The 16,559-nt window shown below is 51.3% G+C and overlaps 1 protein-coding gene across 17 annotated transcripts in view; it reads left to right on the forward strand.

The window, feature by feature from the left end:
• The window catches only part of Tns1 (tensin 1), a 213,342-nt gene that overhangs the window by 38,555 nt on the left and 158,228 nt on the right, over nt 1-16,559 (forward strand). For 16 of the 17 annotated variants that reach the window (XM_076931682.1, XM_076931683.1, XM_076931685.1 and 13 more), the window contains exons 2-3: nt 6,578-6,692; nt 16,355-16,392. In XM_076931682.1, coding sequence (XP_076787797.1) covers nt 6,578-6,692; nt 16,355-16,392 — 153 coding nt within the window. Of the gene's footprint in view, nt 1-6,577; nt 6,693-16,171; nt 16,190-16,354; nt 16,393-16,559 lie in introns of those variants that run through there. The other variant, XM_076931701.1, reaches the window with a different exon arrangement.

Genomic DNA, 16,559 nt, shown 5'->3' on the forward strand with positions numbered 1-16,559 from the left:
TCAGCCACCATGTGATCAGGTCCTCTGCAAGTGTTCTCAACTCCTGAAGCATCACCCGAGCCCCAAGCAGATAAGGTTTTAAAGTAGATTCACAGAAGAAAGGACCTCTCAGAACACAAGTATAGGAACTTTAAGAAAAATGACTGGTGGTAGTTAAGACAAGGAGCCAATACATTACCCTTGAGCCAGGCACGCCACTATGGTAGAATGCCAGGCCTCCTTCCTGGGATCATCACTGAGGGCCTCTGGGGACACTCCAGTCAGAGATCACACTCACTGCAGGGACTTGGGACATTGCCTTTGATAGACTAGTGTTTCTGTTGCATGTTAGCTCATCTACATGACCTGGGCAGTTCCTCAGCCTTATTGAAGTCACTGTCACTGTGTAGGTTCAAGGAGGGGGCTGCACCAGCCTCTCACTGTGGTACCTGGCCCAGGTTAATGGACCTCAGATAGTCTACATCTCTGTGACCTCCTGGTTCGGTAGCTGACTTCACTCAGGGAAGCAGAAGGTTTTAATGCAGCAATACCAGGGACTAACTTGGGAAAGAGCCGGGGAGGGAGGAAGGAAGGGAGAGAAAGAGGTGTGGGTGTGGGACGGGGGAAGAGGAGAGGAGAGAAGAGGAGAAAGGAGGGAAATGGTCCCCTTGGGAGTTCTAACTGGCAAGCTTAAAGCCACCAGGCAGGAGATCTAGAAGGTGGCACTGGTGGGGAGGTGCTTTCTGGGTAGTTTTGTGTAGTCCATGTGTAGTGAGAGGGTCAGGTTAGTAGGGTCAGCCAAATGGCAGTGCGTTGCCAGGAAGATCCTGGATGGAACGGTGGGTGATCAGGATGGCTCACGCTGAGGAGCCAGGCATGGGGTTGAACCAGAACCTGGGACCAGAGCTTCTAGTTCTGCTCTTGTGTGAGAAAGCTGAACTTGTCTTTAAAATGGATACCAAGGGGTTGGAGATGTCCCTTAGTGGTAGAATGTTTGCCTAGCGTGTGAAAGGGTGTGAGCGTGTGAGATTCTGGATTCCGTCCTCAGTACTGCAATTTTTTTTTTAAAGATAACCAATTTATTTTTGTTTTATTTGCATTGTTTTTTGGCCTGTATGTGTGTTTGTATGAGGGTGTCAGATCCCTTGTGGGGTGCTGAGAATTGAACCTGGGTCCTCTGGAAGTACAGGCAATGCTCTTAACCTCTGAGTCATCTCACCAGCCCCAGTGCTGCTATTTATTTAAAAGGCTATTGAGACATGGAATGACAGCTTTGGCCTGCAGCGGGTAGGCCTTGGATGGGGCCACAGCCTGTGGGGATTTGGAATGGATATTTGAGAGCAGGCAGTGGGCTGGAAGAGAGGATGAGCACGGAGGATGAGTCTCTTGCCTGTGAATGCTCCCTGGACATCTTGGGGAAACATTTTGGGGTGTCATGGCCCCTGCAGAACTGAAGTTGTTCTGATGGTGTCAGGAGATCCTGGAAGCTGTGGCAGCAGCCCTAGTCAGAAGGCTGGGAAGGGTCAGAGGCAGCAGAGCTGAAAAGCAGGAGAGAGACGTCTGTGGAGAGAATTAGGAGGCAAAAGTGACAGGATCTGGAAACTAGCGCCAGGAGGGTGGGGGAGGGCAGGGAGGGGCTAAGAGTGACTCAGAGTTTTCCACCAGGGTGACCAAGAACATGAGCAGGCCCTTAATTGGGGGCCCAAGAGGGAGGCGACTCTGTGTTGTATGTGAAGGTGAGGTTTAGAGGAAGAAGCCTGAGAGCAGACACTAAGACTCCTTGACTAAGGGCGAGGGACCCTTGGATGGCCAGGTCACAGGTCACAGGTCACAGGTCACAGGCAATGCCTACCTTGGCTTTTGGCCATCCTGTCTTCCAGGCTGCCAAGCTCTCTGGCTAGAAGACTTCTGTCCTTTTCTAGCCACCCAGAACTGTCTAGCCCCAGAGGAGGGCAGAACTGGGGGAATTTTCTCACAGTGGGCGGAACTCTTTAACACACAACCCTTTGCCTCTCTGCCCCTTGAGGCAGGGAGTTGCCTGCAACAGCTCTTCCCAACCAGGACCAAGGCCTGGCTAGAGCCCCTGATGGTCCAGCCAGTTGTGCCACACCCTCTGGCTGGCTGAATGGAGAGAGGGAAGGGCTGAGATGGGCCAAAGCCTTAGGCTTTGAAAGCCCTCTGCCGCTGAGGCATAAGGGCAGGGGAGAATGGCTTCCAGCTGGATCCCTTCCCTTCTCTTTGCTCTGACTCTGGCTTACAGGGAGGTGGGACAGTGCTGGAGCCACCAGGACACCCCTCCCTTCATTGTGGCCGTGTCTCCTGCCTCTGGGCTTGCCTGTTAATCCAGGGAGGGCAGGGCCTGGCTGTGCCCCATGTGGCTGTCTGCCGCCTGTCAGGGAAACAGCAATCATTGTTCTAACAAGCCATCGTCCTTGGATGGCACTACACATTTTATGGGCCTGTGGACTTTATGGGGCTCACGCTCATCCTCTGCCTGGACCTGAGGAGCAGTCCCAGATGGGCAAGGAGGGCAGGGTGCAGCCAGATTCAATCACAACCTGCTCTTGTGGCAAGCTCTGACTCTGGTCTGTAGAGTTGTGACATCTTCTTTGGGTAGCAGAGGGAGGAGACTAACCCACCCTAAGCCATCTCCTCCATCCTGTGACATTAGAATCCACGTGTTGACCTTTTCTACAGCTTACTGGATATCCACTGGGAAGCTGAGATCCCGCCTCTCATTGGGGATGATGGAGCTGACTTCTTTTCCCACAGGTTTTTATAGTCTGTCCTCAGGGGCTTAATGTGTCTTCCTATTCTCTACTCCCCACAGCTGTCAGCATGTCCCTCCCTCCTCAGCTCTAAGCTTCACATTGTATTGAGGACTCGGTCCAGAGAAGGTTGTCAGGTTTTCCAGGACAGATAGACTGGATAGTCTCTTAACAGTTTGGAAGGCGCCACTCGCCCCCTTCCTGCCCACTAGGACTCTTACTGTGCTCTGGGGAAAAGGACTTTTCCTTAGGCATTGGGGGAAGGGCTGGACTTGGGGGTACAGGAAGGGGAGTTTTGGAAGGTTAGCTAGAGTGTCAAACTCTGTTTCTTTAAGTGGGGAGGAAGAAAGAGGCTTGGGACTTCCAGCCTGCCTCCCTCACAAAGCCCTCCAACTGGATTGCAAGTTCCCTCTCTGTTCCACCTCCCACCCCACACCATGGCTGCCCCGTCCCCCGGGGATAGCTGACAAAATTGACCAGGAAATCTGACAACCAAATCCTGGGATGAGAAAGTGGGAGGAGAGACAGCAGAATGGAAAGGGATGAAGGCCCCTACCCTCACAGAACCCAGACAGTAGCTGTCTGAAACAGCACACCCCTGGCTGGAGCTGGGAGTACTCAGGACCGGCTCAGGGATTGTTGCTGTTCAGTATGACCACCAGGAGGCGCTGCTGGCATCTCCAACCTCTTCTTGGTTTGCTTTACCTCTGCCCTGGACTTGTCTGTTTCCTCTTGCCTTTCACCTACTCTGCCTGGCTATCTTTGATTTCAAAACAGTCTTAAGCTTCAGAAGAGTTGCAGACGTGGCGCAAAGATCTTTCCCTTCCGAACTTTGGGGGAGTGTGTTGCACGCGCGCGCGCGTGCAACACACACACACACACACACACACACACACACACACACACACGCTGCTCCACTTTGAATACCTCCCCGATCTCACAAGGATTCCTGTTTCAGGGGACACAGAGGTCAGTATCAGAGGTTGACAGCATGAAGATGCCACTACCGTCTAATTCTCAAACACTACGGTGTTTCACTGGGTGTCCCCGAGATGTCCTCAAGGCCACCACAAACATCTAGCTCAGAATCAGCCACTGCTTTTAGCTGTTGTGTCTGGAGTCGCCTCCTGTCTGGGAATCTCTGTCTTCCCTTGACTTTCGCAACCTTGTCACTTGTCACTCCGGGCCATTTCATTTGTAGACTGTGCCTCAGCTTGAGTCAGCCTGATGTTTCCTCTTGATTGGATTCAGGTTGTGGCTTTTGGCAGGACTGTCACAGAATGACACTCTGTTCTCCGTCAGCCATCCCAGGGGTACGACTTCCATTCATCCTGTCCTGGGTGACAGTAACTTACTTTGATCACTTGATTGGCATCTGTCAGGGAAACCTATCTCCCTCTATATTTTTGAGACAGCTTCGGGTCTGTCTCCGGCTGACCTTGAACTCAGGCTGTTGGGATTACAGGTGCGCCTCCTTACCCTGTTTCATCCTTTGTGACTTATATGTGCAATGCGGGGAGGAGCTTTGTGATCTAGTCTGTTTTTATCTTTTGATTTCTTCGTTTATTATTTTCCTCACAATGAGCTCTTTCAAGCCATGGCTATCACCCTGTCCTGAGCCTCAGCTCTTCCCTGATGTGGCCTTTGGGAACTCCTGGGTCCTTCTGTCTGTCCCTCTTTGTTTCCTGGTTCCCTCTTAGCTGAGCGCCTCTATTCATGCTTGCTCTCTGTGTGCTTGTGGCTTGTGCCTTTCTTCTTCTCTGCCCTTATCTTGCTCTGCTCTGTCTGCTTCTCTGTGGCTTGTCTCATTCTCAGACGGCTTCCTCCTCCTTCTGTCTATTTCTTCCTGTCTCTTTGGCTTGCTGCCCCTGATCCAGTCTCTCATTGCCCGCATTTCTCTGTGTTTTGGTGGCACCCAGCACCTCCTCGTTGTTGTCAGAGCCTGTGTTTGCTTAGTGTGTGGGCCACTCTTCCTCCTCCAAACCAAGTTGTTTGCTCTGGCCCTGGCTCAGATGGGAGGCTCAGGGACAAGGTGTGTGATGAGATCTGAAAGAGCAGGATAACTCTGCACACTGCAAGGTCCGTGACCAGGCCTCAGTGTGTGCCCAGAATGGGTACTAGCTATGTCTGTGTTCTGGAGAGTCCTGTAGAGGAGGGACCGATGTAGATAAAGGGGGAGTGTCAGGGCAGGGAGTGCTTCCTCAAAGAGTCCCCAGAGTGGGAGACTCTGTAGTCTCAACCTTCCTAATGCCGCAACTCTTTAATACAGTTCCCCATGTCTTAGTGACCCCCAACCATAAAATTATTTTTGTTACTACTCCATAATTGTAATTTGGTATCGTTATGGATCATAATGGAAACATCTGTGTTTTCTGATGGTCTGTGAAAAGGTCATTTGACCCCCTGAAAGGGGTCTTGACCCCCAGGTTGAGAACTAGTGGTCTAGAAGTGTGTTCTCTTGTGAGGTTACAAAGGACTGACTGTCAGAGCTTGGTGAGTCTGTGTTTATAGTGCTGTCTGGAGGGGAAACTGGTGTGTGTGTGTGTGTGCGCGCGCGTGTGAGAGAGAGAGAGAGAGAGAGAGAGAGAGAGAGAGAGAGAGAGAGAGAGAGAGACAGTCCTGCTGGCCTAGGTACACCTGGCAGGTTAGATAGAAGAACATTCCAACCCCTAACTTGTTGCTTTTCTCACACAGTTGGTGTTGCAGTCTCAAATAGGAATTTAGTTCATGGGTTGTGGCACTTGTTGTGATCCCAGCACCTGGGGGCGGGGCTAGGGTGGAGGCAGAAGACTCTTGTGTTCCAGGGCCACATGGTGAGGTCTCGGCTCAAACAAATCAAACAAACAGGAAATTCAACATACTATATTTTCACAAGAGTAGGCAACAGAGCATACTCAAGGTCTGGGCTTGGCCCCCAGAATATTTTCATAATGTAAAGAATAGGAAATAAAAATAAAGCCAGAAGGACCCCCTGGACTAGGGTGAGCAGTAAGTCTGGAGACAGAGATATGGCATGCTGGGATGTGGCCTAGAGAGATTAGAGACCATTCACAGTAGAACAGACAAATACATTTACTGCACTCACACCTGGAATACTATGCAGCTGTGAAGCAGAAGGAATGGCTGCGTCACATCAGAACACCCAGATGTTTCACGAGAGACCCTGCACACTAGGTTACATACTATTAATTACATCTGTACAGACTGTATGATCCAGTGAAGCAATTTGCTGACACGGGAAGTCCCAGCAGTTCAGGACTGTGTATGATTGGTGTGTAGAAGGTACATATGGGCTGTGTGGTTGGTATGTGGAAGGTGTTGAGGAATCGGGGTTGGGAGGCTTTAACTGGGAGAAGTCATGCAGTAGCCTTTGGAACATAGTTACAGGAGAAACACTGGGTTCGTTGTAGCAAGTAGTATTCTTTTGGGCATATATGGTGGAGAAGTAGATCCAGGACCTTTCACTAGATAGGCAAGCACCTGGCCACACAGAGTGTTAGCTCTGGCCAATGAAGCCACACATTTAAACTTAGTCACTTAACTGCATTTTAATTGGTACCCTAACACCAAAGTGAGTGTGTAGGGAAACATGCATGGAAGCCATGGAGGGTGATTCCTGGGTACCAGCGTCTGCAGTCACTGCCTGGGCTCTGTCCACTGATACTCCTAGTCTGGGAGCCTGGGATGAGTGTCCCATCACCCCTACACTATTCTTGGTCCTTAGGTTCTTCCTTCCTACTGGGGTACTTGTCTTGGTTTTTCCTCTGTCTTGCCTCCTTTCCAGGACCTTAGTATTCACCTGATTGACCTCTGGTCCTTTCTTCCTACAGCCAGAAGACCTGGAGGCCCCCAAGACCCACCACTTCAAGGTGAAGGCCTTCAAGAAGGTGAAACCCTGTGGCATTTGCCGGCAGGCCATCACTCGGGAAGGCTGTATTTGCAAAGGTGCGTGGTTGGTGAGACCCAAGGCATGTTGTTGTTGGACTGGTCTGTGCTGGGGCGTGTGGGGTCTCTGCTGAGCACGTGTGCCCATCTCTTATCTGTTGGAGGACACTGGACACACTGGACACCTACCTAGGTGACAAGCACATGGAGTGTGTTATCATGTGGCAGGTTGTGGCTGACATGGTGATTAATGGTAGAGACTGTTTGAAGGTACGTGTCTGACGTGGATGGTAACCAGGTAGCAGAGGAAGGTCTATGTGTAGGATGCGGTGGCGTGTGGATGGCGATGGTTGGGGTGGCAGAGTCTTGTAAAGGGTTTGTGGCAGGCGGTGAAAGCCATGCAGGTGCCATGGAGATCATGTGTTTGAAAGATATGATATGGTTCCTTTGTAACCACACAAGAGCTCTAGACCAGTGGTTCTCAACCTGGGAGTTGAGACCCCTTTGGGGGGGTCAAATGACCTTTTCACAGAGGTCACTAAGACCATCAGAAAACATAGATGTTTACATTATGATCCATAACAGTACCAAATAATAGCACTGGGCAGTGGTGCATACACCTTTAATCCCAGCACTCAGGAGGCAGAGGCAGGCGAATCCCTGAGTTCCCTGGGTTCAAGGATAGCCTGGTCTAGAGAGTAAGTTCCAAGACAGCCAGAGAAATCCTGTCTGGAAAAGCCAACGAACCAACTAACCAACACCTCCCCAACCCCCACCCCAAGAAAGGTACGATGACATGTGAAAGGTGTATAGTTGGATGTGTGGGGAAGTGCATGGCTGGCCTGTGAAAAGTGTGCTGGAGGCATGTGGTTGATGCATAGAAAGTACATGGTTGGCACTGACAGGTGTGGTTTGGTATGTGGAAGGTGTATGGTTGGCATGTGGCAGGGTTGTGCTTAGTATGTAGAAGGCACATAGTGGGAATGTGGAAGGTACCAGAAGGGGTATGTTTGCTGTGTGGAAGGCATATATCTAGGGCATGGGAAATGTGTAGTCAGAGTATGGAAAGTGCATGGTTGGTGCACAGAAGGCACATGACTGGCCTGTGCCTCCCCCCGCCCCCCAGTGCAAAGAAGCCCAGCCAATGTCCTTCCCTTTTGGTGGTTTGGGTTGACTTTAAACAGCCCCAAATCACAGTGGACTAACTGGGCTTTCCCACGTGACAACCCACTGTTGTCATGTGGTTTATGAAGGGTCTCTGTGTCCCAGAGAGGACTGTCTTATCACGGATCCTGAAGGGCACCTGTGACTAACGCCATTGTCCCCCCCTCAAAACCGCCAACCTTGTTGCTTGCACAGATGTGTTCTCTGAGCCCTATGTCCTGTCTACCACCAGGGACCCCATGAGTCTCTGAACTTCCCACTATGGCTCCTACCCAGACAGCTGTCTCTCCAACCCAGTCTCCAGTAGCTTCCCTGGGTCTGAAGAGTGTGCATCTAGTTACACCAACACCCTGGTTAAAGCCTTTGGAGTCCTTACTACCTTTGAGACACAGCACTTAGCTACAGGCCTGTGGGACTCAGCCCATGTCCTGTCCTGCCCCATGCTAATGGGCCGATCTCTTTCCTGTTCTACCTATCAGCCTATGTTTCTCCCTACATGTCAAAGCCCAGAGGGGCCAGGCAGGGGATACTGGAGCCCAGAACAATCGCTTAGGCACTTACTGAGGACCAAGCACCAAGTATTTACAGCATCTGCAAGATGCTGGTCTTATACCTGCTTTATAGATGAGGAAACAGGTTGGTGATGATTGTGTCTCTTGTTGGCCTGTAGGACCAGAGTGGGGTTTTCAGGATCTGAACTCTGGAGGGGGTCAAGGGAAAGCAGTTGGGTATGGAGGTAGGACTGTTTGGCTAGAGAGCTATGGTGTGTGTGTGTGTGTGTCTATACTCAGGAAAGGGCTCAACACCCAAAGGCATTGCAGTACATACCTAGCCTCTATCTAGGCAACCAAAATGCTTGCAATACCCAAATCAGCCACACAGAGTCGCCTTTCTCCCAAGAGACCCAGCAGGGACTCCACAAGGGATCTCTGGGAGAGGGTTTAGACTTTGTATTTGATTATATAACAGCTTCCATCCTGTCCTGTACCTTCATGTCACATAAATTCATTTTTATCTCCTCCTTGTTCTCCACTTTCTTCCTCCTGGAGTCTTCCCCTCACCTGAGAGGCAGAAGGAGGAACAGGGAGAAAGGGAATCCTAGGGTTTGAAGTGTGACAGTGGGTACAACTCTAGCTGGTTTCTTTTGGCTTTTATGTATCTGTGTCTAGCATCCCTGATGACTTGGTCCAAGTATTCTGTCTGACAGGGCACCTGACTCCCATGTGCATGGGTGCCCACAGTTTCACTCTGAACTTTGAGGCTGAGGAAAGCCTGGACTCCAGGCCAGACACTCCACTAGGTGTCAGGACCGGGCCTCAGAAGACCTAGGGAGCAGCCCAGCAAGGAGGTGGGAGGATGACTCTGGGCTGGGCCAAGTGGGAACCTCAGGCGGAGGGCTAGGTTTGCCTGGGCTGGGCCAGCGGTGGGAGGAGGAGGAGTGGGCCAAGTCTGCTGTGGAACCAAGAGATTGTGGTGGCATGAAGTGAGCAGACCATCTTATTTGCCTGTCCACACTGTTCTCCATCTATCTGTTATCCATCTGTCATCCATCTTCTCATCTGTCCATCTGTTCTATTGTCCATCCATCCATCCATCCATCCATCCATCTACCCATCCATCCATCCAATGTTCATTAATCTATTCTGTATTTTTCCACTCACCCATTCATCTCCTATTCATTTTACTCATAGACTCATTTACTTTATCCTGTCGGTCCATCCATCCATCCATCCATCCATCCATCCATCCATCCATCCATTGATCCACCCAGCCAGGACCACCAGATATGGATGTACAACCTGTTTCCTAGAAGAGGAGTCATGGTTACCAAGTCCTTGTATGGCTTCTGGGACTTGACTTGACTGGGCCAGTGAGGGAATGGCGCCGAGAGACAGAGTAGTTGGGACCAGGTGGACTAGGTTCTCTGATGGAGAAACTATCATAGCTCAGAAGTTTACTGTGTTTATTTGACAGTTGAACAGCGTGTGGGGTTAGTGTGTACATCTGAACTAGGAGGCAAGTTTAGCTAGTCTCTGTAGGAGCCGTCTCTGAAGGGGGCAGACTTCAGGCTGTAAATATCTTGGGCATCAGGAGAGAAAGCTACAGTGTATATTTTCTGCACACTGTCAACATTCTCGGAAAGTTTTGCAGTCCCTCTGAGCCCCAACTCAGTGTGGGAGGGAGGCGCTTTGTCAGTTTCCTATGGGTCTGAGGCTTTGATGCCTTTAACATGACTGCAGCTGTACCAACAGTACAAATTCACTCTGGGCTTGCTCCGTTCACCACACATGGTGAACTTATATTCTTTGTTTTTGTTTTTAGAGTATAACCTGTGTTTTCTTGGTCCTCTCAGTCTTTGAGTCTTGGCCTCAACATAGTGTGAGTCTGGATCAGTCACTGGAGGCCTTGGGTGGCTGGGGCGTGGACTGTCAGCATCTGGGACCCAATCTCCACAGGGCCCTACTACTGCCAGTGGGAAGCCCTGGTTCTGCAGAGATAAGCTGTTACTTGTTTTCTCATTGCCTAGTCCTTTAGCTCCACCGATGTCCCCTCCCCACCCTGCACTTGGCATTCCTGTAACTGAAGTAGGCAGGAGGGAATCACAGAATCTTCAGTGAAATCCTGAAACACAAAAGACAGACTAGAGGTGGAAGGAAGGCTAGATCTCTGGATGGACAGAAGGACTGATGGAACGATGGATGAATCGATGGATGGAAGGGTGGATTGTAGGTATGTATTGATATAAGGATGGATGGATGGAAGGATGCACAGATGGGTGAGTAAGGAAGGTATATAGATGGATACACAGCAATTGACTTTTAGGAACTGGATCATGTGACAATGGAGGTTTGACAAGCTTTACTTTGCTGAGGGTCATTACGTTGGAGACTTTGGGACAAGTCTTGCAGGTCACGTTCAAGCACAGGGTGCTTGCCGCGTTTCTTTTGCTAAGGGAGCCCAGTCATTTCCTCTTCGGTGTTCAACTGACTGGATGAGGCTCACCCACACCTCGGAGGGTAACATGCTCTGCTTAGAGGCTGTTTTAGTTAGGGTTTCATTGCTCTGAAGAGACGCCACGACCAAGGCAACTTTTATAAAGGTGAACATTTAATTGGGGTTGGCTTACAGTTTCAGAGGTTCGGTCCATTATCATCATGGCAGGAAACATGGCAGTCTGCAGGCATGGTGCCGGAGAAGGAACTGAGAGTTCTACATCTTGATCCAAAGGCAGCCAGAGGAGACTAAAGCCCACTGGGTGGAACCTGAGCTTATATAGTCTAACCCCACAGTGATGTACTTCCTCCACCAAGAACACGCCTCCTAAAAGTCCCACTCCCTGTTGGCCAAGCACTCAAACACATAAGTCTATGGGGGCAGGGCAAATGTATTCAAATCACTACAGAGCCCATTGCTAATTTAAATGTCAATCTTGTTTCAAAAATACCTTACAGAAACACTTAGAATAGTGTTTGACCAAACATCTGTGCACTGTGGCCTTTGCATACCTCCAGGCCCGAGCCATGGGCAGGGCACGCTGGAGGCTCAGTGAACAGATAGGTGACCCAATGCCTGGGGAAGAGCCAAAGCCTGGGGTGGTTATGGCCAGGTCAGGTGCATACTGCAGCTGTGTGTGCATTTTCCAACCCAAGTTCTAGAGGAAAAGGCCATTTAGATCCCAACAATGTGGTTTCCTGTGTTCCCGAGGCAGGAAGCCACCCCAGTCCAGAGCCCTACAGACCAGCTGAGACAGAGCAGGCCACAGGAGGGGTTGGGGTGCAGCTCCCCTCGATGAAGTGATCAAATGCTCTTACTACAAGGGCTCTACTCTTTCAGGACCATGCTGACCAGGCTAGGTAGGGCAGGGCTTCCTGGAGCTTTAAGCCAGTGGGCAGTCTCCAGTGTCTCACCTCAGGGATCTGGCACAGGAAGGCATTGTGGGTAGATCTATGGCTTTGGTGCCCTCCAAGAACCTGGGAGACCACAGCTGACCAGGTGCTACATTTCTCAGGAGTCTGAGGGAATCTGGAGACTGGAGACAGGGCAGGTTTTTCTCTGCTCCGTCGTCTCTACATCCCAGGACCTAAAAGGAGGTTAGAGAACTGTATTGCAGGAGGCTGTGTTACTGCCAACCCCAGGCCACCTTTCTAGGGATGGAGTGAGAGCTCCCCTTCTTGGAGGGAGAGGGCTGGTGGGGTATCTGATGTAGGGTATCTGACTGATGTGGGGTATCTATCTGTGCTACTGTATCGAAGTACTCAGACTGTCATTTGCAAGCAACAGACACTTGTTGCTAAAGTTCTAGACTACAGGTCAAAGATGAAGGCACTCATCCTGATACCCAGGGAAGGGTGTGCTTTGCTTCCACTAGGGTTCCCAGTTGCTGCATGCCCCAGAGGGGTCAGCAGGGAGCAGACTGTGTGGTGAGAGGATGGAAGGCATGGGGCCTCTCAGCACTGTCACAATAGACTTGGGTTCCAGCACAGGAATTCATCAGGGACACATTCAAACCACAGTGCTGGGACAGACCAGCATGGGTGGAGCAGACTGTCAGAGCTGGGACAGGACTGGGGCCCATCTGGGATCTGGCCTCCTAAGACCAGGAGTAAGGCAGATGGATAAGTGGCTCACCCTGGGCATGGGAGTGGGGTGGGGGACTCTGGCTCCTGGGGAGCTCTGGTGACAGCTGCAGTATCTGGGGCATTTTAAAAAAACATTGTCTGAAATGTAAATAAAATATCCAATAAAAAATAAATTAAAAAAAATGCAGTATCACAAAAAAAAAAAACCAAAAAAACCAAAAAAAAACATTGTAAACATTGAGCCATCAAGGGCAATGGTGGCATACTCATGCCTTTAATCTCAGCACTCGAGAGGCAGAGTTCAGGGCCAGTCTGGTCTATAGATCGAGTTCCAGGACAGTCATGAATGTGTGTGTGTGTGTGTGTGTGTGTGTGTGTATTCATCTCAAAAACAAAACAACAAAACAAACAAAAAGAGCCATCTAATTATGAAGTGTGTGTGTGTGTGTGTTGGGGTAGGGGTGTGTCTTTCTTAGTCAGGGTTTCTATTCCTGCACAAACATCATGACCATGAAGCAAGTTGGGGAGGAAAGGGTTTACTCAGCCTACACTTCCACATTGCTGTTCATCACCAAAGGAAGTTAGGACTGGAACTCAAGCAAGTCAGGAAGCAGGAGCTGATGCAGAGGCCATGGAGAGGTGTTACTTATTGGCTTGTTTCCCCTGGCTTGCTCAGCTTGCTTTCTTATAGAACCCAAGACAGCCAGCCTAGAGATGGCACTACCTACCCACAATGATCTCTCCCTCTTGATCACTAATTGAGAGAATGCCTTACAGCTGGATCTCATGGAGGCATTTCCTCAAGGGAGGCTCCTTTCTTTGTGATAACGCCAGCTTGTATCAAGTTGACACAAAACCAGTCAGTACAGGGTGGGCTTAGCAGAGGGTGTGAATCCCCCTTAGAGTTGGCTGCCACACTTCCTTTCTGCACCATCCTGAATGTTTCATTGGTTTTGGAGAGGCCAGCAGCAAGGTGTGGTCAAACTTTGAATGACACCAGGCGAGAGAGTCAATTTAGGTCAACTGTCCTCAGGGAAGACCAAAGACAGGTGGCCAAGAATGTGAAGAAGGCTCCTCTGGAGTGTGAAGAACTCAATGGGACTGGGGACAGGTGCTCTGAGGTGGAGTACCATGCTTGGGGACTTGACCCTGTGTACTGAGCTTCTGCCTCTGAGGTGGGGTAGGGACAGTCACATGCAGGGAGCTTGCCGCATCTAATGCAGGGAGCTCTAGACTGCCGTCTTGTAATCAATTGACTGTACGTCTCCACTTGAGGACACTTGCTGAGTGTCTGTTCATCGAGATACTCCTATGGTCCTACAGCAAGGTACTGCTAAGGGTGCCCACCATGGTGAATGCTGGAATCATCCCAGGCTGTGGTTATCAAGTCACCATGCTGAGACCTGCCTGGAAAAAGGGTACTCTTCTATTACATACATGCCTGGTTCTGGATCACAGGAGGGCCTGCCTGGGCCTTGTATGACTTATGAGGTCAAGAGTTTGGCGCAGGCAAATAGCTCAGCTGGAAACTACCTGGAGTGACTTCAGATTGTGGACTGGTCAGACAAGGAGACGACAGGGGTACCAGAAAGACTGAAGGAAGCCCATTGTAACATGCGCAGCCCGGAAAGCCCTTTATGAGGAGACAGTCTTGAGTGGATTCCACCAGCTAAGAGGGATTAGACTCACTAAAGACTGGAGATGAGGGAGTGAGTTCCAGGCTGCCAGAACAGTATGTACAAAGGCCCCGAGGGAGGAGAGAACTTGTTACATCCTGAGAATGTCAGAAATGTGGACACTGGAAGAAGACAGAGTCCTAGTCCCCGGACTTGTCCCTAGTGCCCAGATAGGGGGTTGAGAGGCCCAGAGGACTCAAGATGCTGTTGATTGAATGTGAGGTGAGTGTGGGGGATGATTAAGTGTTGTGGGGACACACAGCCATAGGGAGATTTTCAGTAGGTCTAATTCAGTAGACACTTTTTTTTCAACTTTGTGTTGATTCTTTGTGAGCTTCACACCATGCACCCCAGTTCTGCTCATCTCCCCAACCCCTCATATCTGCCCTCCACCCTTGTAACCTCTCCCTCAAAACAAACAAACAAACAAACAAACAAACAAACAAACTGGAAGCTGTAGTGCGTCAGAGCACGTCCCCCAGTCTACCCCTCTGTCCACACAGCTTCACTTGCAAATGTTCATTGCAATGAGTCATTGGTCTGATTCAAGATCTCCGGCTTCTATAACACCATCAATACTGGATCCTAAGCAGGACAACTCCTCCTGGTTGTCCTGTGGTTGCCCTGTGTCATGGAGATCCTGCCACTTTGGATTAGCAGGACGCCGTTAGCCTGATTCAGTAGTTCACAATTCATGTAGATTTTGGGGTGGGCTAACTGAATCTGGGCCCTGGGTGGTAGCTGAGCTGGTCACCCTGCTGGCTCTCTCTTATCTGCACCAATATGAGCTCTCCAGCACTGCTCAGCCGAGCCCACTCAGTGCCATCATTGGCAGGAGGCAGGGTCAGCTCTTCCGCTGTTATGCCCTTGGCCAGCTTGCCCACACCCAGAGCCAGCTCTGCTGTGTTGCCTAGTTGGGGCACGGGTCAGTGGACACTTATTAGACTCTTACTATGTACCAGGTACAGGAATGGTGGGCTGGGACCAGCGGTGCTGAGTGGGTTTATCTGTAGTCTATGGCCTGCAGTGGATGTAGGGGTGTCCCGGGCTCAAGCCAATTGAACTGAGGTTTTCTCAGCCCTAAGATCCCTGCCCCAAGGAAGGCACGAGGGTGATATGGGAAGGGTGCTGGTGTGAGGGGAATACTTGGTGGAAGGGAGGGAGCTGCCACCTAGGGTGGGGAGACAAACTCAGGAACCCCGGAAAAGCCAAAGGTTAGTGGGATGTGGATGGCATGGAAGGGCAAATGTGCCTACAGGTGACGGCCCTGAGCTGCTTTGTGGGCTGCCAGGGTTGGCACAGCCTCGCTCAGCCCGTATTGAGTCACAGGCCTGAGCTGGGCCAGGACAGGATGCCAGTGACCAAGGTGACATCCAGTCTCCACCTTGCTGGCCTGGCTGTGGGTAGCTACAGAGCCTCTACGACTGTGCAGGGGCCTCTGAACCTCTACCCCAGGCCTGACTACTAAGAGCTGTTGGCTGAAGCGGGTAGGGGTGAGATACCACAGAATAGGAGCAGCTGAGAATTGATTTAGGGTGTTCCCTTGCTTGCTGCCCTGTTTCTGTAACCACTGGCCATGCTCTCCTGTCGCAGCAAACCTAAAGACAAGGAGCCCCAAATCAACCCAGAGCCCAGGTCAGAGGCCCTCAAGCCACCTCTGGGAAGGCCTCCTGGAACCTCCTACAAGTGCCAAGTGCCCTGGGGGTGGGGCAGCAGAACAGGGGACATTCCTGGCTTCTGGAACCTGATAGGAAATTTGATTCCAGCTTCTGTGATGGGAGGGAGAGCAAGTTCTCCGAGTGTGTGTGTGTTTGTGTGTGTGTGTGTGTGTGTGTGTGTGTGTGTACTAACATGCAGGAAGGAACTTTGTGTGTGTGGACACATGTCCTGTGCCACAGATCCCAGGGTCTCTGCAGCATGAGTGTATGTGTGTGTGGAGGAAGGGCAAGGGGGGAGGTCCCAAATTCTGTGTGTGCCCGCGGGTGTGCCCGGGCCTCTGGCCTAGGGGAGTGCACGTGTGACAGGCCCGCCTGCTGTCGGGTGTGAGAGGAGAGGCCCCTTGCTCCTCTGTGCCGCTGGCACTGGGCCTGGGTCCCCACCACCTCAGCCTGGCGGGGCTCCAGCGGACGCCCTCGGGGTACGCACCCGGGCTCCCCGTTCTTTCTTCCCGCAGTCCCCCCTCCCTTCTCCTTGTCCCCCCTCCCCCTGGCGGGCGTGGAGGGCCGGGGTGGGAGGAGATTGCGCCTGAGTTTCCATTTCATACCTTGCGGCTAAAAACTTTCTTTCTGTCTCGCTCCCACAGTCTGCAGCTTCTCCTGTCATCGGAAATGCCAGGCCAAGGTAAGGGGCAGCCGGCCGGAGTAGGGGCGGGCTGGGGCGGGGCGGGATGGCTGCTCTTTGTTTATGCAAAGCACGGAGCGAGGGTCAAGGTGAAGGCCAAGGCCCCGGAGGCGCTGGGGGTCCTGGTCCCGTCATGCACTGCCTGCATGGCCCCACTCGGCTAGCCT

This window comes from Arvicanthis niloticus, chromosome 3 (genome assembly GCF_011762505.2).
Source record: "Arvicanthis niloticus isolate mArvNil1 chromosome 3, mArvNil1.pat.X, whole genome shotgun sequence".
NCBI classification, from domain to species: domain Eukaryota; kingdom Metazoa; phylum Chordata; class Mammalia; order Rodentia; family Muridae; genus Arvicanthis; species Arvicanthis niloticus.